Source organism: Helianthus annuus, chromosome 11 (genome assembly GCF_002127325.2).
Source record: "Helianthus annuus cultivar XRQ/B chromosome 11, HanXRQr2.0-SUNRISE, whole genome shotgun sequence".
NCBI lineage: Eukaryota > Viridiplantae > Streptophyta > Magnoliopsida > Asterales > Asteraceae > Helianthus > Helianthus annuus.
Genome location: NC_035443.2, coordinates 39,075,305 through 39,100,514, shown reverse-complemented (window position 1 = coordinate 39,100,514; position 25,210 = coordinate 39,075,305). Strand labels below are relative to the sequence as shown.

Here is a 25,210-nt window from a genome sequence, read left to right as displayed (position 1 = left end):
ATGTGTTTTTTGGCTATTGCGTTTTAGATAAACACATTTTTGAAGTGCTTTTAGTTATTGCGTTTTAGGTAAAACACATTTTATGCTTTTTCAGTCCATTGCGTTTTAGAAAACAGACATTATAAGTGTTTTCTGGCCATTGCGTTTTAGAAATAAGACATTTCTTTGTGTTTTTGGTGCATTGCGTTTTAGGTAAAACACATTTTTATGTGTTTTCAGTCCATTGCGTTTTAGAAAGTACACTTTCTTTTGTGTTTTTAGGCTATTGCGTTTTACAAATAAGACATTTATTTGTGTTTTCTGGCCATTGCGTTTTACAAATAAGACATTTCTTTGTGTTTTTGGTGCATTGCGTTTTAGAAAAATGACATTTTTAGGTTTTTTTTTTTCATTGCGTTTTACGCAACTGTGTTTTTTCCATTGCGTTTTACGCAACTGGGTTTCAAAAAAAATTTTCGAAAATATAGCAATAGTATACTCGTTTTAAAGATAAAAAAACGCTCGTTGTTTTGGTGCAATTTTTATAAAAAAATAATGTCGTATGAAAGAGTTATTAACGTTTAAAAACTGGGGGGAATCGAAGGATAGAGAAACTATTGGCTTGGATTGACTAGAATGCCCTAAACAAACTCACGTAGGCCTGTAAACGAACCGAACGTTCATGAACTGTTCGTGAACTTGTTTGGCGGGAAGTTCGTTTATGTTCGTTTATTTAATAAACGAACGAACACGAACAAAAATTTATGTTCGTTTAATTAAATGAACAAACATGAACACACCTTGTGTTCGTTCATTTATGTTCGTGAACGTTCGTTTATGTTCGTGAATGTTCGTTTATTTACGTTCGTTTATGTTCGTTTATATCTTAGTAAATACATAAATAGTTATGTTTATATAAATATTAGGTTTTTAACTTCTTATATAAATATAACTAATTAGTAATTAAGTTTTCTAGTAATAGAAAAAGAAATTTTAAAATTTTTCTTAGATCGTAACTGATCACTTACTTAATATTTATATAAAAATACTACTTAAATTTAGTATCATGAACCCTAATTTAGATGTGGTTTCGGATGAACTATAATATATTAGATTTGTCTGTTTGTGTTCACTAATGTTAAATCGTGTTTGTTTATATTTATTCAATTGCGTTCATTTGTGTTCGTTTATGTTTTTTTAATCATGTTAATTTATGTTTGTTTATGTTGATTCAAATATATTCAGTTAATTTTTTTTTATCTGATTATGTTCGTTTGTGTTCGTTTATGTTCGTGAAATGTTCGTTTAGGCTTTAAACGAACGAACATAAACGAATACGAACATGCCCGTTTTCTTAATGAACGAACATGAACAAAAAAATGTGTTCGATTATATGTTCGAGTTCGTGTTCGGTTAAAGTTCAATGAACGAACACGAACATGCCTATGTTTGTGTTCGTTGGGTTCATTTACAGGCCTAAACTCATGCGCCTCTTTTCTTCCCTTCAATTTCCCTCATTTAATCTTAGCCCTTGATTAACTAAATGGATGGTCAAGATTACTTCCTAGCCTTCTTAGCCAAATAAACTTCCTATTATATCCTAACCCTGTATATATATACTAATTAAAATTAATAATTCGAGCCGAACCGAGCCGAGCGGACCTTTGCTCATGCTTGGCTCGTTTACAAACCAAACCGAGCAGAGTGGCTAGTTTACAACCGAGCATCAAATCGAACGAGCAATTTCCGAATGAGCGTCGAGCGGTTTGAACAACCCTAATCCACAATAAATGATATTTAAAACTAATGTGGCATGACGTGACAGTAGTAAAAAGGATGCAACAGGTTGCAAAAACACAGCAGTTTCGTATGAATATATGTAATTATTAATAAATAAGTATATTGCTTCAAACAATACAAGCTTTCAAAGAATATAAGCTTTTACACAAACAAAAAAATGAAGAGTGCAAGGACCATCACCTTTACAAAGAATAGGCCCAGAACACCATATATATATATAGAAAGCTGACACATTGCTCCCAGCTAGTATACATAATTAATCATAAGACTTATAAAGAATTCTCCTGCAAATGGACCATAAAAAGGCCATATATCCTTACTCTTGTTTCTCTTCTTTTGGTTCATCCAAAACATATTCTACATACAAATTCTTTAGAGCAATAAGAACAGTTGTTATCAATGGCCCCAATATCGCTCCCTGCATTACGCAAACTCATCGATAAATAACCAAATGATGTCAAGTATATGAAGTAAAGAACTCAGGGTGGCATTTTAACCCGTTTACTTATAACGTTTCAGTTCGGGTTATGTCTTATATATCTAACATGTGGATTGGTGAATCAAAAAACTACCAAAAAGGAAACCGGTCATGTGAGCCAAATGGTCGCATTATCAAAATATTAGATTATCATTGTAATAATATACTTTGTAATCATAATTAACATTTTAATTGGAGCAAATTACTTTTTGAGTTCCTATGTTTAGGTTTTAACCACTAAAACACAGGGACTCAAAACGTTATCAAATGAACGATTAGGGAGTCAGGGCATTAAACTTTTTGAGTTTGGACTCAAGTGGTTAAAGCCACTAAAACACAAAGACTCAAAAAGTAATTTACTCTATTAACTTATTAACGGTTTACTAAAATAACTTTAAAATATGGGACAAAGTTTCAGGTCATCCTAACCCGACCCGCCCATTTTGTGACATCTGGCTAATATAATTTACCTCCAAAGCAGATGGGAACAATGCCACTCCACCGATGATGCTAAGCCCGGTAAGATACGCGCTGTGACCAGGTATATCTTCTAGAATTTCAGTAGCGCCGTAGTCTATAAGCACAAGATGAATAATCGACAAACAAATGGCAACTATATATCTCCCTTCCAGCACAAGTTGCAACGCTGCTGGGATCGTTGAAAAAAAATAAGGAAATATCGGGAGTAAAGGGTTGATAAACGCAAGCAACGTTGACGTATACAGAAAATGAATGTTAAACAATCTAAACAAAAGCCAAGTGAGACACCCTTGAAAAAACGCAATCTCTGCAGTAGCCAAAAGTACACCAGAAATAGCTTTATCAAGAACCTCAACACACCGTTTTCTAGTGGATCGTGGAATCGGAATCATATACATAACTTGTTCTGTAACCCCACCAGAATCCGCTGTTATCAAAGAGTATAAAACCCATATGAAAACCATCGAGTGCGAGATAAAATTCAGAAATCCCGCTGCACCAGAAACTATTCCTTCAATAACTATGAAAACAACCTTAGTGCTACCACCCACAATCGATTTACTACTAGCAAGCACGCGTTGAATAATATCTTTCCCTTGAAAAGCAACCGCTTTTGCTTTTTCCATCATATCCGCTTTACTAATACGCGCCTCGTTTAACATAGCATTAACTTCGGGATAAATCGCTGACCATTCACGATTAGTAACTATCCGTTTCAAACTTAGTATCTTCTCAGTATACGGGTTTGGCGTTGCTAGCGCGGTAGAAGGTGCAGAAGAATTCGTCGGGTTTATGTTTAACCCACGTGGTGCGATTAACTGTTTCATTTCTTGAACAATTTCCGTCACGTTATACTGCACAGCCAAACTATCAATCTGTTGGTTTACCGTTTCGTAAAACTGTGTCGTGTAGCGATCAACCATATCCGGGACATTATTCTCATCCATCCATTGCCTTAATCCAATCTTCTCAGCGTAATTATTCTCTTCAACATGAGATTTAATCGAATACACGACATCCTTCCCTTCAACACCAATCTTATACGAAAAAAACATAGTAACAGTTATCGAACCCACAATCATACCAAAAATCAACCCGAACGCAACAATCGTTTCCAATCTATACAAAACCCCTTTGGTCAAGAACGCCGTATGAACACTCGGTTTCGAACTACGCCCAAACGACAAACCAGCAGACATAGTAGACTTCACATGACTAGAACTAAACATAAACCCTAACCCCAACAGAACAACAGCACCGACAACACCAAACTGTTCATAACCCATAACAAAAACCCAAAAAGACACCAGCCACCTCAACAATATCGAAAACCCACTTCGTTTTCGCTTCACAGAATCATGTTTCCTCTTCTTACTACGAACAATTTTGAACAACACGTCTCTTATCTCAACAATGGTCTCTATGAAAACCCTGTATACAGATACAGGTACTGCTAGTACAGTGTCTGTAAGGCCTTGTTTCAAAGGCTCAGACCAAAAGGAAACTAGAGTTTGTTGAATCCCACGAAGAGGGATGGAGCAAAGAACAGCCCAAAGAATGGGGCGGAGATATTCTTGGAGTAATTTGGAAAGAGCAAAGAGTACAAGTGTGGCAAATACTAAGCCGGCGTGAGCCATGGCTATGTAGAGTGCTAGACGTACCTGTGGGTCGTTGGAGATTGAAGAAGATTTGTTTTGATCTGGATTGTTGATAGGTTGAAGTGGGTTGTTGGTTGGAACTGGTTCGGGTTCGGGTTCGGGTTTGCGGGTGGAGGCTGATCGGAACATGTCTTGCCAGGGTGGTGAGGAGGAGGAGGAGGAGGAGGAGGTTGGGTTGGGGTCGGAGTATGGTACGAGCTCCATGTTTTCTTTATAGGTTGAAGGTAAGATTGAAATGTTTTTGATTGGGAGAGAGATGAATTGAAGATGACCCACGCAATACTGAAGATGATAGCTGGAGAGAATAGAGATACTTGAACTTCTAATGTCCGCAATGTTTGACTTTTTTTATTACTTTTACTGCTGAAACTCGTTAATAAAGTGTACAAGACACGTGGTTTTAACTTTTAAATTTTCTAGGAGAGTTACAACTTACACCCACCCAATCATATCTTGTCATCTTGCCTAGGGCTGTTCACGAGCCGAACAGACCTTTGCTAGTGCTTGGCTCGTTTACAAACCGAACTGAGTGGAGTGGCTCATTTAAAACCGAGCCTCAAATCAAGCGAGCATTTTCCGAGTAGTAAATATTCTGAGCGAGCATCGAGCGAATTTCGAGCGATTTGGACAACCATATCGCCCGATTTAAATTTGTTGAGAGAGATAATGACAACGTTGGGTCTCAAGTTTTTATGTCTTTAAAAACAGACACATTTCATGCCATAATATTTTTCTTAGAGTTAATTGCCATTTTCGCCCCTGAGGTTTGGGCACATTTGCCATTTTTGTCCAAAATGACAGTTTGGTATTATTTAGCCCCCCACGTTTGTCACTTTTTGCCATTTTCATCCAAATGCCTAACCTAGTTACCCAAATACCCAACCAGGTTACTTTTTACCCAATTTAGGGTATTTTCGAAATTTGAAAATGATAAGGGGCTAAATTGTAAAGTGGCCAATGCATACATACCCTTATATACACTCGTTCACAGATCATTCATCTCCCCCACCACCACGCCCACCCCCACTGCACCACTACCGCCACCACATCACTACCGCCACCATCCCCACCACCGCACCTCCACCGCCCCCACTACACCGCCACCACCCCCACGCCCACTAATTATAAATCCTCTCTCTCTCTCTCTCTAAACCTCTTCACACTCTCTCTGTGTGAGAGTTCAGCGCCACCTGCCACACCCCTTTCTTCTCCGGCGAAGGACAATGGACGCACACCCAAACTACACCCGCTTTCTTCACCGGTGGAGGGTTTTGCGGCATCGATTTCAGGCAAGACCGGGTTGATTTCAGGCAAGATCTGAAACGATCGCAGAAGAGAGAGAGAGATGGGCCGGAGTTGCAGGTTGTGCCGTCATTGTTCAGATCTAGAGTGAGAGATGGGGCCACCGCATACAGATTTGAAGCCATTTCCGTCGTTGTCGGAGTTGCAGGTTGTGCAGGTTGTGCAGGTTGTGCCGTCGTTGCCGGAGATGGTGCAGAGGAGGAGGTCGTCGGATTTGCAGATGATGAAGATGGTGCAGATTATGAAGGGATTTTCTGGTGTTTCGCAATTTGTTCTTGATTTGGGATTTTCTGGGTTTTAGATGTTCTTGAAGATGATGTTCTTGATTTTCTGGGTTTTGATGATGATGTTTGAAGATGAACGATGTCTGGGTTTTGATGATGATGTTCTTGAAGATGATCTTGATTTCTGGGTTTTGATGAACATCATAGCAAATAATCTGTAATACTTCTTACAAATGAAAATATTTATATTTCATTGTTACAGATTATTTGAAAATATTTATATTTCATTTGTTACATAACCTTTACAGATCATTTGTTACGGTATAATCTGTAATACTTCTTGAAGATGATCTTGATTTATGGGTTTCGATGATCATATTAAAATTTCATTTGTTACATATTATTTACAAGTTACCCCCTTACCATTAACAAATTTCAAAAAATACCCCATCTGACGGTATAAACTGACTAGGTTAGGCATTTGGATGAAAATGGCAAAAAGTGACAAACGTGGGGGGCTAAATAATACCAAACTGTCATTTTGGACGAAAATGGCAAATGTGCCCAAACCTCAGGGGCGAAAATGGCAATTAACTCTTTTTCTTATGAATAACAATGTTTTGGCAGACGAGGCGATGATCATATTGAACGAACTATGACGTTGGGAGCAAGAGACGAACTTAGGGTAACGACATGAAACATTAAGGCGATGAGTAGACTGTCGTTTATCGATTTAGGGTTTAACTTTTGGATTTGATATTAATTTTTTTATTGGCGTGATTGGGCTTGTACGTATAGATATAGTTGTAAATTTGTATATAGTGGACCAAAATCTAATAGAGTGGTATATATAAAACTAAAAATTTAATTTATATTTACGTATATATGTATGTGTGTATATATTTATATTTATATTTATATTTGTGTAATATATATGTGTATAGGAGAAGGTTCTATAAAGAACATTAAATATTGCCAGAACACGCGGAACACAATGAATCGCCCATTCTTTCTATCCAAAAAACCTAAAAAGTAAATGAAAATGTTACAAATATAAGATTTATTGTCTCTTACACTAGAATTCAAAACAAAATTGGAAAATTTTCACTTTTTGTAGGTTATGTGTAGGTTAAATTACCAACATGTATGTAGGCTATGTGTAGGTTAAAGTCGTTGTTATATATATATATATATATATATATATATAGGGAGCCGCTAGAATGAGAACCACCCCGAGTTGTAAGAACCACGAGAACTACACCCCACGGAGTGCCGTTCGCCATGATTTTTTTTTTTTTACAAGTAGATGTGTATATTATAAACACAGCCGTAAAAAATCATGGCGAACGGCGCTCCGTGGGGTCTAGTTTTTTACACCACAAGTTTGGTGAAAAAAAAAGAAAAAAGAAAAAAAATTAAAAAACACCAAACTTGTGGTGTAAAAAACTACACCCCACGGAGCGCCGTTCGCCATGATTTTTTACGGCTGTGTTTATAATACACACATCTACTTGTAAAAAAAAAATCATGGCGAACGGCGCTCCGTGGGGTGTAGTTCTCGCGGTTCTTACAACTCGGGGTGGTTCTCATTCTAGCAGCCCCCTATATATATATATATATATATATATATATATATATATATAGGGTAGGGATATGGTAAAAAGTGTCTAAAATGTAAGAAGGGTAAGAAGTGTTTTAAACCATTGGATATTTGATCTAATGGTTGAGATCAATAGGGTATAAAATGTAAATTGTGTTTTAATTAGAAGGACCTTATGTAAATATTGAAGGGCAATAGTGACTTTTCCAACATTTCAAAATATGGTAACCGTTTCAAAACCCCCCATCAACCTTCCTGAAGATCAGCGAATCATATGGTAACCAGCGAATTATATGGTAACCGTCATCAATCTCCAAAAAATCAACGAATTTCTTCATACTTTATCATAAATAGATCTATAATCAGATTCATGGTGTGGTGTTTTAAAAACTGGATAAATTGACTATGATTCAGGTCATGGTGTTTTATCTGGAGACATTGTTCATGTCGTGGTGTTTTATACGCTTATGATTCAAGTCATGGTGTTTTATCTGGAGACATTGTTCATGGCGTAGTGTTTTATCAATAGAAAACGTTCACAGATTTTAAAACACCATGACTATGATTCAAGTCATGGTGTTTTATCTGGAGACATTGTTCATGGCGTGGTGTTTTAAAACATCTATGATTCAAGTCATGGTGTTTTATCAGGAGACATTGTTCATGGCGTGGTGTTTTATCAATACAAAAACATCCCCAGATTTTAAAACACCATGACTATGATTCAAGTCTTGGTGTTTTATCTGTAGACATTGTTCATGGTGTGGTGTTTTAAACATCTATGATTCAAGTCATGGTGTTTTATATGGAGACATTGTATAATCAGATTCATGGCGTGGTGTTTTAAAATAACTGGATAAATTGACTATGATTCAAGTCATGGTGTTTTATCTAGAATCCAGAAAACATTGTATTGTGATTACATCCATGGTGTTTTAACATCTGGACAATCAAAATACAAAACATTCCCATATTTTAAAACACCATGACCATGATTCAAGTCACGATCAGAAATGAGGATGACGAAGATGAAAGACGATGACGGTGAATGATTTGTGGAGACGAAAGAAATTGGTGACGGTGGTCGGATATGCATGTGTGTTCAAATCGGAGAAGATGACGTAAAGATGATGATGAAACAATCAATCCCTAAAAATTCTCATGGCCAGTTTTTTTTTTCAGTTATATTGTAAATCAACTAAATGACAAAAATGTACAATTACTAATCTACCCTTTTGAATTAATTAAGAGGAGGGACACTTGTCATTCCAAGATTATTTCTTACACTTCTTACAAAAGATGGACTTTTTACAAGATCCTTTACCTATATATATAAAATACACATATGAATATAAGAAACATAAAATTTAAAAGAGTTAATTACACAGATGGACCCTGTGGTTTAAAGCCAGTTTTACCTTTGGGTACTAACTTTTTTTAACAGGTTTAGGTTTTATGGTTTCAATTTTGTAACACCTTTGGGTACTAACACCAAAATTATCAATATAATGACTAAAATACCTTTCCATTTTCTTAATTTTATCAATGTAACACCTTTGGATACTAACACCTAATTTTATTTAAGTTTAAATCAATTTTACAAAATCTATTTTTTTATTTTCATCTTTTTATTATATCTCTTAATTAACATAAAATCTATTTATTTTTTGTTTTTTTATAAGTAGATATTTATATATATTTTTTAAGAAATGATAAATAATTTAGCACGATAGAAGTTACTCAAAATCTTAAATAATTAAAATTCAAAAGGTATAATAATAGTTGGTAGTGTGCAAATAAATTATTATTAAGATATTAGGTTAAAACTCCGTGTATTACACGTGTTTAATGTATAAAACTTAGTTTTAATTTTTGTAATTTTAAATATATGGGATTAAATAATATCAAACCAATAACAATAATAATAAAAGACTGTATCTCGTCGGAACTAAAGTGTTTCCTAAGCACATAGATACACAAATAAAATAGAGACGTCATGGTTTAATCACACCGTCTCAAAATGTGCCAAGTAATTGATCGTAACAAACAAATCAGATTAGATTATACATTTTTACGATTTTACTACAAAATATATTAAATTAGTTGTAGTTATTTTTAAACAGTTTTTCTCGATTATGCTACATATCTTGATATATTAATTTAACTAATTTTCAGATATTATATTCGTGTGTTTTCAAGATTGCTATGGATTTTAATAGATACTTATTATATCATTTGTTTTATTATTTAATTTATATTTTAAAGAGTTTTTATATATTCATAATATTAGTCAAATATTTATCTATTATTATTTAGTAATATTATTAATAAATAAAAAATGGAGCAGACGTTTTCTGACTTTTTCTCTTTATATTTATAAATACAAAATAAACAAAAAAAAATAGATTTTATGTTAATTAAGAGATATAATAAAAAGATGAAAATAAAAAAATAGATTTTGTAAAATTGATTTAAACTTAAATAAAATTAGGTGTTAGTACCCAAATGTGTTACATTGATAAAATTAAAAAGAATGGAAGGGTATTTTAGTCATTATATTGATAATTTTGGTGTTAGTACCCAAAGGTGTTACAAAATTGAAACCATAAAACCTAAACCTGTTAAAAAAAGTTAGTACTCAAAGGTGAAACTAACTATAAACCACAGGGTCCATCTGTTTAATTAACTCAATTTAAAAAAATATGTACTTTAAATTCCAAAATTTAGTATTTTAGATTTGTTCTTTTTGTTCTCGCAATAGTTAGTGTTCTGTAATGATCCTCATCCTATGTGTATATATATGTATATGTATATGTATATGTATATGTATATGTATATGTATATGTATATGTATATGTATATGTATATGTATATGTATATGTATATGTATATGTATATGTATATGTATATGTATATGTATATGTATATGTATATATATAATAATAATTAAAAATAATAACTTGAGCCGAACCAAGCCGAGCGGACCTTTGCTCATGTTTGGCTCGTTTACAAACCAAACTGAGCAGGGTGGCTCGTTTACAACCGAGCGTCAAATCGAACGACTATTTTTCGAGCAATTTCGAACGAGCGTCGAGGGTTTGAGCGGCCCTAATCTTGCCATGTCAATTCCTTTCTCTAAGTCTCATCTTCCATTAAAACATTTAGGGCGTAAGGGGTGCATGCCTAATGAGATGGGGCAAACTTTCCACCCACCCAATCATATTGTGCCATGTCATTTCCCCTATCATTCTCCGCTCTTACCCAAAAACACAAGGGTTGGTTTCCCCCAAACCATTAAAAAAACATATGATTGGTTTAGAAGATACTGGCCCCACCACTTACCCCTCTCCCTCATATTTGCCGCAAGCGGCAACTCTTCCCCGCAAATCCTTTTACCGCGCGACATATCTTTGATGGTGGTGGACATGTCGTGCGGCATATCCTTTTGCCGATGCATTTGCCTAATCCATCCCGTACACTGTTGAAAAATAATTTAATCAAACAATTAATTTATTAATTACCGAGTTATCAGCCAAACCAGTTTGTTCCAACTTGAGCAAACTGATTAAAGAAAGGTAGAAGGAGACTGTCCCGTTGTCGGACGAATTTAAATAACACGCAAAATTAAAACCAACCTGGCGATTGAGATCGAAGATCTTTAAACGAGAAACTTGAACTGCACGGATGATTCCTGTCCTTAAAGGATTTTACGCGCTCGTATTGCTGTGAGCTGCAGCGTAAACTCCCAGGATTTAATGCAGAACTGATCTGGTATTCCAACAGCAATGGAAACCAGAAAACGCAGAAGCTGGAACGAAAACACGAACACCCAGATGGAGGAGAGTAGGCTGCGAAATTTTCAGTGTTTGAATGGGTAACAGGAAGCCTTTATTTATAGTTGTGGGTTATACCAGAGAGTGAGAAAAATAGGGAGAGAGATAACAATCCATAACCAATTCGAATTACTAGATAATTATCCTTAAACGAATTCGATTGACTATGGGATAACCCCCACAGTTTTCGAATCCATCCCTATCTCCTTCGGTTTACAGATCTGACCCACCTGAAACCGAACCTTAGCTAAAAATAAAAGCTCCTCAGCTCCTAGCGACGATGCGTACGTGCGAAGTGCGAAGTGCGAAGTGCGCCTCAAACGCGCCCATTCGCGAGCTCGCGGCTCGGCTCGGCTCGGCGCGCGTGTGGGCTTCATCCACTACTCAACCCATTTAACACTTTGGAGGCCCATAAGGGGTAATCCCTTATAAACCACTCCAAACTTCAATCACTCCACCAATGTGGGATGGAGGAAACATACCAACTTGTATGTTCCTCTTAATATTATCTTTAATATTTCCAACATACACCCTAAGGGGTGGTCACCTGTCTTGGGGAAAGGTAAACTATTTTTTTAAATATAAAAAAAAAGAAAATTGTGATTGGTTTCCTGTGCAGCCAACGGTCAAAAATTTGCCTCCCTTACACGGTGACTATACACCGAATATAAACAACCACACGCGGCAAAGGTGACCGGCGGCGGTGTTCTCCGCGTGATAGAGGTTCACCGCTGCCTTTACCGCACCCACCCCGTTCACCATTATTATGCGCTGTTAAAATTTTTTATTCAAGTATATATTTCTTTTTATTAATGTGGGGCAGCCCACTTGATATTGGTCTAATATATAGTATATTACACCAATTTATTTCTTTTGAATGGCAAACTAATTTATTTCTTTTTAACAAGATTAAGAGAGACTACCAGATTTCCGTTTTAAGACCAGCCGGCTAGCTAACAACTTGTTAGCTAGCAATTACAATTGAGACCTACAACTATTACAAAAAGTACATTTAGGTTCTTAACCTATACAAAACTATACAAGAACGTAACGCGTGTTGTGGGGTTAACCGGGTGGCGCCCCATGTCACATCGGTTGCGCCACAGCACCAACATTGGAACTGGAACACAGCAGCATGAACGGGGTCGTGGGGGAGGGGCTCGGGGCGAGTTGAGTGCGTAGCATTATAGCGATTTGTGTTACGAGCTAGAGTTATAAAAAAGTTGTTGATTTTATATACAAATAAGTTTTGATAAAATTTATATCATAGAAAATATACAAATAAGTTTTGATAACATTTATATCATAGAAAAAACTTAAATAAAGTTGTGCATTTAAGTTTTTTAATATAATATATATTACTTGCTATTAGATAAAACTTATATTTTTTAATGAAAAAATTAAAAAAATAATAATAATAACAAATAATAATAATAATAATAATAATAATAATAATAATAATAATAATAATAATAATAATAATAATAATAATAATAATAATAATAATAATAATAATAATAATAATAATAATAATTGAACTGAATTTGTCTCAGGTAACGAATTCAACTTTTCTCCATTTCAATTTTTCAGTGAACACCCGAACAAAACAACCCCATTTATCTCAGACACAAGTAAGATTTTAGGATTTGTGCATTTAATATTTATTTATTAAAAAGAAAATAAAAAGTTACTGCCAGAATGAATCTCACAAGAAGAAACAAAAGTGCATCCTAAAACTCAGGAGGTTAATTGATATATATCCACTTTATAAGATCTGTGAAGGACAAGAAAATCTCTTAAGGTAAAACCAAAGATGTATATATAAACTTTGTGATCATACAACACAATGATGATATATAATCTTGAACAAAAGGTTATTCTAGATATTAATTAATTAATTAATCAAATATTGCATTGGCTAATCTTTCTTCTAAGACAAATATAAGCCAACAAACGATACGCCACCCCCATTCCTAGCAGCATCCAAACTTCTTTCCACCCTCCTTTTAAGTTTACAGTATCGAATGATGGTGAACTCTGCAACGGCCTACATCCACCTATGCTTTCACACTCGTATAACTCATCACCCGAGTACTGCACTTTCAGTAGCAGCCTGAACCCATGGTACATGAATGATATATACTTTAACCATTGCATGAATTCCGGTATATTCTGCAACAAAACATAAATGAACACAGTTTACATGATATAGATAAAATGTACGTACACGTGGAAATTTTGACCCCTTTACTTTACAAATGGGTCGATTTGGATTTATAAGAACATTGTAAATTTGTCAAAATTGTAAATTCACTTATGAAGTTATCAGAAATGAAATTTCACTTATAAATTTGTTAAAAATTCAACCTTCACTACTGTTGACGAGAGAGATTTTTTTAATATATTTATTAAAAAAAATACAAACTGAACCCAACCGGCCTGTTCTGACTAATACATGACCAGGTTTATTCCTAACGGACCAACCCGTTATCTAACTCGTCCATTTATCACCTTTAGGGCTATTTGTTTAGCTCTTAACGAGGATCTTAATGGTTCAGACCTCTTACTGGTTCAACACTTAATAGTTCAGACTGTTTGTTTCGTGAGGAGATGTCTGAATGATTCAGACATATGCCTCTGAATGGTTAAGCATTATACTGAGTCTGAATGGTTAAGACCTCTTATCTGAATTTGTCAGACATTTGCCTCTGAACGGTTAAGCATTATACCGGTTCTTACTGGTTCAGCACTTAATGGTTCAGACCTCTTACGGTTAAGCATTATACCGGCTCTTATTGGTTCAGCACTTACCATTTAGTAATGTCATGAGCATATTTTTTGTGTTTTTCACGAGTCTTAAAGCTTTCTTTGAAAGTAAATACCTGAACATAGTAACCTCCAGTGAGAAGAAACAACATTAGTATTAATGAAGCAACATTGCCTGCCCGTCTAATGCTCATCACTGCAGCCCCAAACATTTCACCCGCACCCTATTCATATCAAAAAAAAAAAAAAAAAAAACAAGATCCTTTAGTTTATTTCTGAAATGTAAAAAAATGGATGTAATTTCAATACTTACTTGGCTGGTTATGGCTATTAATAAGATCACTAACAATGTCAAAGAGAAACATTGTAGAGTTTTCTTGAATCCAACCATGAAATACAAAATGGACATGAAAATAGTTGGGTAAGTAACGTGTGCGATCATGTCACATAACGTGCTGCACGCGTAGTAAGCACTTAGCCTGTACATATCCGCTTTTCTTTCTTTTACCAGAGTATATTTCTCAAATGGGAACACGTATACAGCTCCAAATATTGATGAAGATGTCCAAAAGATACACACGTAGAACAACAACCCAATCTGCATCAGTTACAGAAGTTAAAACGATATCAAAAATGAAATGTCGGTTCTTAACCAATTAACCATTGGAAGGTTTAGCAAAACTGATGGATCGGATAGGTTGTGTTACGGGTCAAAACAAGTTGGGTTAGAAAGGATTGACCCAAAACACTTTCTTTTCTAAAAATAACTTATATATATATATATATATATATATATATATATATATATATATATATATATATATTTATATATATATATATATAAATATATATATAATTAGTGTGTCAAAAATACAATTACAAAATATCATATTACTTCAATATAGTAATAATACTTTTTTTCTAAAAATAACTTTTATATATATAGTGAAAGTTTTAAATACAAAAGGGTCTTTACGTGCGACGGTGCACGAGTGACAAAATAACATGTGTAATATGCATATAACGTGCGTAATTAGGTTTAACCCAACCCGTGAGTAATTATGCAAATAACGTGCGTAATTATATATTATAACATGCATATTTTAAAAATGAACATGCGTAATTCACTCGCGCACCGTCGCACGTTAAGGGGCCATTGTACGTTAACCTTCCCCTGCATATATAATTAGGTGCTTTCCCGTATGAGCGTTTTGAGTTGTTTTATTTTATAGACAACTTTTTTGACCTGTTTGACCCGTTAAGAGATATAACATAATATGAAATGAACCGCTACATTTGGTTTACACAAGTAACATCCGACCTGATCTCTTAGGTGAGCCTCGGTAGCATAGCTAGATTTCCACCATAGAAGGCCTAACAGGGCTGCAACTCCAAGAGATTGAATTATTCTTAGCATATCAAAGTAATCCCTCCATCTTTCTCTATATGTTCTCTTGAACAATATTAAAAACTGGTCCCACCAACTTATCGTCCAATCTTTCTTCACTTGAATTGCTAATCTAAGATGTTCGGGGACCTTTCCCGAACTTCTATGATTCGCTTCTTTCTCTTTGCTTTCCAGTTCGATCTTGTACCTGTGTTGCACATACTACTTCCATAGTATAGTCCAAAATGGGTAAGAATCAAAACGTCGATTATAAAACAAAAAATGAAGATAAAAGACGTTTTTACCCTGATGACCGCCCTTTCATATTCAGAAGTGCCTTTAGGAGTCGCGATATCATCAGGGGCGGTAATGTCATTTACTTGACCCGTTGCCAAATCTAGCAGAAACTCTGCAGGGTTCATGGCTATATCGGGGATGAACCTTAGAGACGTGAAATAGCTCATTGATTCTCTTGCCTTTCCGTAGTACATCGGATGTCCTTCAGATAATAATAATATCTTGTCAAACATATGAAACACTTTACTTGACGGTTGGTGGATCGTTGTGACGATTGTCCTCCCCAGCTGAATCACAAAAAAAACAGACAACATTCAACAACATTGTCAATCCATTCTTTAAGTTCTTGTTGATTCGTTTTTAAGGTTTTTTACCTTAGCATTTTCTCTTAGAATCTGAATGAGTTTGGTTGCTGATGTGGAATCAAGGCCTGAAGTCGGTTCGTCAAGTAATAACAATGAAGGATCAACCAGGATCTCATATCCTATACTTGTTCTTTTCCGTTCACCCCCGGATATCCCACTTATGAATCCTCCTCCTACTCGTGTTTTTCGACATCTTTTTTTTTTTTTCAAATAATAAGCTAGTAAGGAAAACATTATTATGCATGAAATTTGCTTCAATATTATCTTTATACATGAATTATAAACTCACCTTTCAAGTCCTAGTTCCTTAAGAATGACCTCAACTCTTTCATATTTCTGCTTTCGACTCATGCTGCCCGGAAGTCTTAAAAACGCCGCAAAAATTAGCGTTTCCTCAACCGTTAATTGCGGGTAGAGCACATCATCTTGTGTAACAAATCCAATCCTGTAAACAAAACCAGTTAGTAGAACAAACACAACTTGACCGGAACATCATTATATAAACACAGCCTACCTTCTTTTAAGAGCTGGACTATATGGAACATCATTATATGTGACATTTCCCTTAACGTTTTCGCGCAATCTCCCCCCTATAACTTTCAGAAGGGTTGTTTTTCCACTACCAGAAGGACCCATTAAAGCAAGGATCTCACCCGGGCCGATGCTTCCTGTTATGCCCTTTAAAATCTGCTTATAGTTGTCTTGTTCGGTGTTCGTGTGTGAAGCCACCTTTGACATAACCGCTTTCACTGGATTACCAGGAGTTGCTTTGCTCATTTTCACCTTAAACTCTATATCTTCAAACTGCATACAAAATAAGAAACTTCATATAAGACAGGCTATCAAGACTATATGGGAGCGTAGCGAAGATTGTTAGGAATTGATAACACTTTCCATAATTCCGTTTAGTAAGATATTGAAGTTTTTGTGTTTCTTTTCAAACGTTGTATTAAGGAACGTTTTAAGCATTTATGGAGTTATGTTTTGAATTCTGATCTCTGTAACAGTGACACGTCATCCGTTTCCAGGTGACATCTCTTAGCAATTTAAAATCTACAAATGTTGAATATTACCTTGAGGAAAATGGGAAGCGGACGATCTTTAATGGAGCAGCAGCTATCATCTTGTATATCAATCTGAGAGCTCGATCGGTTTCTATTACAACTTTGAGCATTTATATCAAAATTATGAACAATCCCATTGCTGCCGGTAATCTGCATTGCACCCGTTGATTGAGGAGATGAATTTGATAAGTCCTCGATTTCATGTTGGCACCCGGAATGCATTGTGAAGCAGAAATGATTATGCAAATGAGTATTGTTTAATGGGTTTTTAGATCAAAGTTTTTTTTTCAACTAAAACATACCAAGATGAAACCTGTATAGTCTGGTGTTGGACATGTCAACAAATTTATATTCAGAAAGACTTGAGAATTTGTTGTTGTAACACAACCTTGGTGCCACATTCTGACCAACTACCTTTAAGTTCAACATGACAAGAACATGGTATTCACAAACATAAAAATAAAATAAAATAAAATAAAATACATTACTAATTTTATTTAGATCTCTAATTTCTTTGGGTAATATAATTATATAAATGCTAAAGTAGTAAAAACGTATTTGGAAATTGAAATAGGCAATTCTTAACAAACTAACGGATATACTTGATACCTAATGAGTATGGGACCTGGTTTTGCAATCAGGTACAGGATTGGGAATACCAATACCCGTCTCCTTGCCTTCATCATAGAAATCGTCAAATATTTCTATGCGAAAAGGTGGGTTTCTTACTTAAAAACGTGAGTTAAACATTTTGAATTGTCGACCGAGAGAAATAACAAGATTTTTTTTAGAAAAACATGAAGATAACTTGATTTTTAAGTTTGAAAACATAAAACTTTTACACTTTCAGTCTCGAGAATATTTAGAAAGAAAACGTAAGTATTTTTTCAAACAGTTTTTCTTAATATATGTAAAAGAAAGTTCATATCTCTATCTCTCTGCTCTCCAATCTAGATTCTAGAGATTGTGGTTCCATTATGTAAAAAAAACCCTTCACATTTGATTTCTCATATATGTTCAAAGTCAATTTAATAATAACTTTTCCACTTACAACCACATTAAAATATAAGATATGATATAAATAGTGAACCTTCAAATATAGAGGTTTATTTAGTTTTCTATATAACTTTTTAATAAAAATGAATAAAACCTCATATTTTTGGGTATGGTGAAGGGGATGGAAACTTCCTGAAGATTCTAAATTGAGATAAATGTTATTTTAGTCTTTGTGGTTTGGATTATTTTGATAGTTTAATTCAAATGTTTGAAATATTGTCATTTCAGTCCACTGGGTTAATTCCATCCCTTTATTTTGTTAACTAGAAGGGCATTTCGGTCATTTATATGTAATTCTGTTAACTTGAAAGGCAATTCGACCTTATAAAATGATTGAATTACCCTTCTATCTAACATAGAAAATGGACGGAGTTAACCCAGTGGACTAAAATGAAAACACTTAAAATTATTTGAACTAAAATGACAAATTTTTCATTCCTTTAGACTAAACTGAAAATAGCTCAAATCACAGGAACTAAAATGACATTTAACTCTTCTAAATTTTATTTGTAAGAAAAAAATAGAGTAAATTACTTTTTAAGTTCCTGTGTTTTAGTGGTTTTAACTACCTGAGTCCAAAAGCAAAAAGTTTAACAACCTGAGTCCTTATAAGCATTTTCATTAACCATTTGAGTCCTTATGAGTCCAAATTTTAACCTTTTGAGTCCAATTTTTTGGACTCAAATCGTTATAAAATGAACAAAATTGGACTCAAAACGTTATAAAATAAATGGCTAGGGACTCAGGGCGTTAAACTTTTTAATTTTAGACTCAAGTGGTTAAAACCCCTAAAACACATGGACTCAAAAAGTAATTTACTCAAAAAAATATGATAAAAAATTGAGGGGTTGGGATTGCCAATACCATTATCCGCAAACGACGTCGTATCCGATAAATCTATCGCGGTAACATCTCGAGTGATGATGGAAACAAGATGACTCCATGAGTGTGAGTGTGAGTAATCGTGGTGAGAGATCAATGGAAGAATCACACGAGATATTATTAAACTCACTTTCAAAAGCCGGAGTTCCGATCCCGCCGGAAGTTTCCTCCGTTCAAGATCTAACACCGGAAGCTTTAGTATCGATCTGTGCTCATTCGCTTCGTATAATTTCAAACTCGGATTCATTTCCGATCACTTTACCGGAATCTATGGCCGATCGGTTCACTGTATGCACCGATCTCGCTTCATCTGTTAAAGACCTAGGTTACATCGGCGATATGAGCTTTCATAAGGTACTATTCTATTATCTCTAACCGTTTGTTTTATAATTAGGTTAATTTGATTGTTATGTTTAACTGTGTTATAGCTCGTGAACTTGATTTAGCGATTAGGAATCGAAAGAGTAATTGATTGAGGTGTCATGAGTCGTATAGGTTTGCGTTGTTTGTTTAGATTCGGTTTAATTGTTGATTGAATGATCGTGTGGTGGATTGGATATAGAAGCTGTTTTTGATGAATCTCAGTGATGAAGTTAGATTCACAAACAAGTGTTTTGATTAAGGTGTCATGATTCGTATATGTTTGCATTTCAGAAGTGATAATGCTATGTTTTGTTTAGATTCGGTTGAATTGTTAATTGAATGATCGTGTGATGGATCAGATATTGAAAATGAATAATTGTCTGATGGATTAGATATAGAAACTTGTTTTGATGAATCTCAATGATGATTGAAAATGAATAATTGTCTGATGGATTAGATATAGAAACTAGTTTTGATGAATCTCAGTGATGAAGTTAGAATCACAAAAAAGTGTTTGGATTAAGGTGTCATGATTCATATCAGTTTGCATTTTAGAAGTAAAAATAATCTTATGTTTTGTTAGATTCAATTCAATCGTTGATTGGATAATCGTGTGATGGATTGGATTAAGGTGTAACAGTTCATATCAGTTTGCATTTTGGATGTAATAATCTTATGTTTTGTTAAATTCAATTCAATAGTTGATTAAATAATCATGTTGTAATGGATTAGACACAGAAGCTAGTTTTGATGAATCTCAGTGTAGATTCACAAAAAAAAAAAAAATTGTTTGGGTTAAGGTGTGACAGTTCATATCAGTTTGCGTTTTAGAAGTAATCATCTTATGTTTTGTTAAAATCAATTTAATTGTTGACTAAGGGTGGAGGGTATGGTTCAATCACTCTAGGGTGTTTGAGTTATTCTCTACCCAATAATAGCATGCCATGTCAAGTCCCCATTCCACTCCTCATTTTGCACTCAATCAGAGGGTATGGCTCAAACCATAGTTATCAAAAGCAAGCGCTTTTGGCGCCTAGGCGCTTTTTCTGGGCGACTCGCATTTACTGCGCTTATAGTTCCTAGGTAATAATAGCGCAGCTTATTTCATCCCATGCGTATTTAATTCCGGCGACGGTGCTGCTTTCAGCTGGAAACCAGGAAGAAGGGGGAAGAAGAAGAGAGCGGCTGCGTTCATGAGTGTGTTAGCCTTTTAGGGTTTTAAATAAGTTTAGGTATTTAAACATTTAACCCCTCTATCTTTCCCTAGTTTATATTCAGTCCCTAAAACTTGTATTTTTTTACTTAAATAGTGTAAAACTTGTTTGTGTATTTAAACATTTAACCCCCTGTACTTTCAGTAGTTTACATTTGGTCCTTAAACTTTTTAATTTATACATAAAAAGTATAAAATTAACATTATAAATACATATATAAATTATAAATAGCTGTTTTTTATTTTTTGAATTATCTACTACCTTATCGCTTTTTTTTTCTCGGGCGCACGCTTTATTTGCGCCTATCGCCTAGGCCCTAATCAGTGCCCATGCGCCTAGAGTGCGCTTCGCGCCTTTGATAACTATGGTTCAAACACCTAGAGAGTGGTAAAGAATTTTAAAAAAAAATTGTGATTGGTTGAAAGGGGTTGGGACCCACCATTAAACCCCTCTCCCTCCTCCTTCCCTCCTCTTCCCGCATCGGTGACTATACACCGAAAACATTCAAACAATCGGTGACTCAAACAAGTGGGGGTGGTTCCCCGATCGGTGAAAGGAGTCACCGAAGCCACTCCCCCAAACCATACTGTGTACCCTAAGTTATTATGTGATGGATTAGACAGTAGACATAGAAGCTAGTTTTGTTGAGTCTCAGTGATGAAACTAAATTCGCCTATTGTATAATTATTGTTGTGAAATTATTCTTAGAAACAGAATATATCTCTTGCTTACGGCAGTTCCTGTATCCATCTGAAGAAGACATGTATAAGCTGATTAGATTTTTGGTTGGGAGGCTCTCTGAATCGTCTCGAACTGCAGTATCACCCGAAACAGAGGACGATAATGCCACTACAACAACACATGTTGATATTCTGGAAAGATCCGTTAACGATGCTGATGATAGACAGGATTTGCACACTAAAGTTGAAGACCTGAAACTGAGAACCGATGATGTGGCATCACATACAATTCAGTATGCTGAAGATGTTGTGACTGAAAATGGTAATAGAAGAGAGGATTCAGATACCAATAATGCCATATTAATAGAGGATGCTCGGTGTTCTAGAAACTCTGTCGGTGGTAAGGTCGAGGTTATATCTCAGGAAGATGGTCAACATAAACGTGAGCGGTCAATGTCGCCTCTTCAAGACAAATCATCCCAGGAAAGTGTACGGACGAGTGACAAGACAGAAATTTTAATAAATCAAGAAAATGTGTTTACAGATGAAATGAAGGCAAAATCATTGATGCTACAACAATTGGAAGAGCAACATGATATGTTGAAAGCAGCAATGGAAATGGCTTGTGATGAACATACCCCTTTGGAGTCCTACATAACACAGCTCAGTAAGCAAATAGATGCAAAGAAACATAATATAGCAGAAATGGAGTCAAAATGGTAATTGTTTGGAAAGGCCAATGGCGTCTTCAGTTTATATCTTAAAATCTATATAATCTAGGGGTATGTACGGTTCGGTTCGCTTATCAGTGGTTCGATATTTCGGTTTTTGAAACAAATTACGTAATTCAAAAATAAAAAGTATAATTTGAAGTTTAAGAATCTTTCTTAGATTTTTATATTTAAGTTAATATATTTAATCTTTTTAATTAATATTGTTGACATAAACCTAACCTTGTAATCTATTTTAATATTTCTCCAAATTTTGTATTAAGATGTTTTCTGTTATAATACTTTGAAAATCGTTTAATCTTTATGTCAAATTTTGTTATTTCTTGTAGACAATGGATTTCAATGATAAATAAACATCTTAATGTTCTTATTATAAATACTGAACATTCAAGAATAAAACAAATAATTCTTAAATCAATATATAAGAAAAAATTTAAAAAAAATGATTTTTGGTCCGGTTTTTTCGATATTTATAAAATGCAAAACCGTAACCGAACCACAAACTTCGGTTCGGTTTTTTGTGCCGCTCGGGCTTTTTCGGTTCGGCTAAATCGGTTTTTTCGGTTTCGGTTCGGTTTTTTCGGTTTTCTGCTCACCCCTAATTATGATCCACTGTGTCTAAAATCCAAATAAACTTGATATATATGACAGGGAAACAATCATAAAGCCTTTAAAAGACGAGAAAAGAAATTTTGAAGAAGATCTATGTGCAAAACAACCCGAGTCTCAAGAAAAACATCAACAGTGGAAAAAACTCGAGCAGGACTTAGAGTCCACATTGTCTGAAACAAATCAAAGGTAAAAGTATTGTCGAACACTGTAACACATACACGGTGGCCGTTTCTATGAAGTTCTCAACAGGCTCTTATGCTTTGTTTTGACTCAGAGAAAAGGAACTTTTGAATTTGAAAGAAGAAATTGAGAAACTACCGAAGTCGGCATCAAGAAGATCCTACATTGAGCGGATAAAAGAGATTACTAAAAACAGCCGAAAACAAGACATTGACATAGAACGTATTTTGAAAGATACCCGAGATCTTCAACTGGAGAGCAACATGATTCAAGAACGCCTGCATCGAACTTACGCTGTGGTAGATGAAACACTTCTAAGGTATACATCATCAACTACATCATTCACTTGTAACTATGAAGTTTTAAAATTCAAACTTTTTCATTTGCTACAAATTTTATGAATTTGCAGAAAGAGATTTCCGCTTCCTTAATTGATTAGTGTTGCGCTTTATCTCTAACGGGCCAAACAGCTAATGTTTAAAAATAGCCGAAAAGGAAACAATCTCTAATGGGTCAAACGACTCAAAAGTGTATTTTTAGTACATAAAACCTCTGAAATTATTTCATCTTTTCAATGAAATTATTCTTTGTTATAATCATATCTTTCCACTGTTCAAAAAAAAATGAAACAATATGATTTTTGTAGTCATATTTGAAGCACTATTTATTTAAGAAACATGTTAATATCCACGTCAACCCAAATGGGTCAGGCGGGTTATAAAGCCCCGAATTGTATATTTTATGCATAAAACCTCTGAAATCATTTTATCAAAACATTTACAAGATTACAGAAATTAAATATATTTTAAGTATCATATTGATACCGTAAGCATCATCGGAAAGATATTTGAAGTTTTTAAAGAACATGTGTTTCATGCCAATGGGTCGGACCGGTCAAAAGGCTCCCGTGGTGTATTTCTAATGCATAAAGCCTCTAAAATTATTTTATTAAAAAAATTATTTCATTATTGAAATAATCCAAATTTTATAATTATAACTGACTAATTATTTACAAAAGGCTCCCATCTGCCACCTCTACGCGTAGCTATCAAAATATTTAAAAGATAATAATATCTTAAAGATTTCAGTACTAAATCTAATTTAGTAATTTCTGCCAAACATTGTTCGATGTACTAGAACTAATCCCGCTTTTGTAGGGAAGCAAAGAAGGACCAGGTAGGAGAACAAGCGCACATTTTGCTGACAACCATCCATGAGAGTTTTCAAGAAATTTCAGAGAAGATCCTTGCAGCTGACAGAACGCGTAGAGAAGAAACGGATCTCGAAACTAAGCTTTCAAGTATTGCTACCCGAAGTTTAAACATGGACAAACTACAAGTGGATCTTGATGCCATCAGGAAAGAAAATGAATACCTTGAATCTCGTTTGGGTAATCCTTAAGGCCCCGTTTGGTTCACAGAATTCATTTTAACTGGAATTTAAACAAAAGGAATCGGAATCTTCTCCTTTCTTACCAAAATCACCGCCACCTGATGCCACCACCGCTAAACAGGTTTATTTTGTCAAACGCATTGATTCCCATTCTGGTAGACGTATCCAGATTCCAATTACTTGACATATTTTAGTTGTTTTGAAAAATTTTGACCAAATGCCTCCAAGATCTTTAAACCTTTGATTTGGGTTAACAGAAAAGAGCATACTTTAACTTTATAAAGTTTGTATGAGCCCGTCTTTCATTTGATTTTCCCGTTTTCTTTCATTCGTCGTATTAGAAAATCGTCTTTCATTGTAAACATTCATATCATAGTTGTTAATATCCTGATTTTGATCTTGTGATTTTACGATATTATAAAACAAAAATGTGTTTAATACAGTGTGAATTTGTTAAAGTGAAGTAAAAAGCTACCTAAAGAGTAGATTTTCTAACATTCCAAAATCAACACTGTAAAACAATATAAATCTGTCAGTTGTATGTTACCATTGCTATTAAGTTTAAACTCGTATTCTTGTAATAAGAAAACCATATATAGAGAGATAACAAGGTCACGCGACCATATCCAAGTTCGAACCAAATTGAAACGTTAAACTACCGTCTGGACGGTTGTGGTCGGTTTTTTAACGCCCCTACCATTTACGATCTCGTAAAGGCGAAAACCGTGCTTATTCACAACACAACACAACTCAACCCGACACCCTTGCACCATAACCTACACATCTTCATTTTTTTCAAATAAAATCCTCATCTTCATGAAACTCAATTGTAAATAACTTAATACTAAGAAACGACAATTATAAATA

General features: G+C 34.7%; 3 protein-coding genes across 3 annotated transcripts; 1 reads left to right on the top strand and 2 right to left on the bottom strand.

Moving 5' to 3' along the window:
- Positions 1 to 1,842: 1,842 nt before the first annotated feature.
- On the bottom strand, positions 1,843 to 4,701 carry LOC118483785. Its single transcript, XM_035979371.1, has 2 exons — positions 2,728 to 4,701; positions 1,843 to 2,197 (listed from the first exon to the last, which is right to left on the bottom strand). Exons 1-2 carry the CDS (start codon positions 4,597 to 4,599, stop codon positions 2,096 to 2,098), a joined length of 1,974 nt encoding a protein of 657 aa, XP_035835264.1. The 5' UTR covers positions 4,600 to 4,701; the 3' UTR covers positions 1,843 to 2,095.
- Positions 4,702 to 13,209: 8,508 nt separating this feature from the next.
- On the bottom strand, positions 13,210 to 17,563 carry LOC110890072 (ABC transporter G family member 26). Its single transcript, XM_022137641.2, has 9 exons — positions 17,243 to 17,563; positions 16,684 to 16,973; positions 16,459 to 16,614; positions 16,179 to 16,362; positions 15,813 to 16,091; positions 15,442 to 15,729; positions 14,434 to 14,718; positions 14,237 to 14,344; positions 13,210 to 13,526 (listed from the first exon to the last, which is right to left on the bottom strand). The coding sequence occupies exons 1-9, from the start codon at positions 17,453 to 17,455 to the stop codon at positions 13,257 to 13,259; spliced, it is 2,073 nt and encodes a 690-aa protein (XP_021993333.1). The 5' UTR covers positions 17,456 to 17,563; the 3' UTR covers positions 13,210 to 13,256.
- Positions 17,564 to 19,198: 1,635 nt separating this feature from the next.
- LOC110890071 (coiled-coil domain-containing protein 22 homolog) lies at positions 19,199 to 24,705 on the top strand. The gene is made up of 5 exons (XM_022137640.2): positions 19,199 to 19,525; positions 21,486 to 22,147; positions 22,811 to 22,957; positions 23,046 to 23,270; positions 24,109 to 24,705. Exons 1-5 carry the CDS (start codon positions 19,232 to 19,234, stop codon positions 24,350 to 24,352), a joined length of 1,572 nt encoding a protein of 523 aa, XP_021993332.1. The 5' UTR covers positions 19,199 to 19,231; the 3' UTR covers positions 24,353 to 24,705.
- Positions 24,706 to 25,210: the final 505 nt, after the last annotated feature.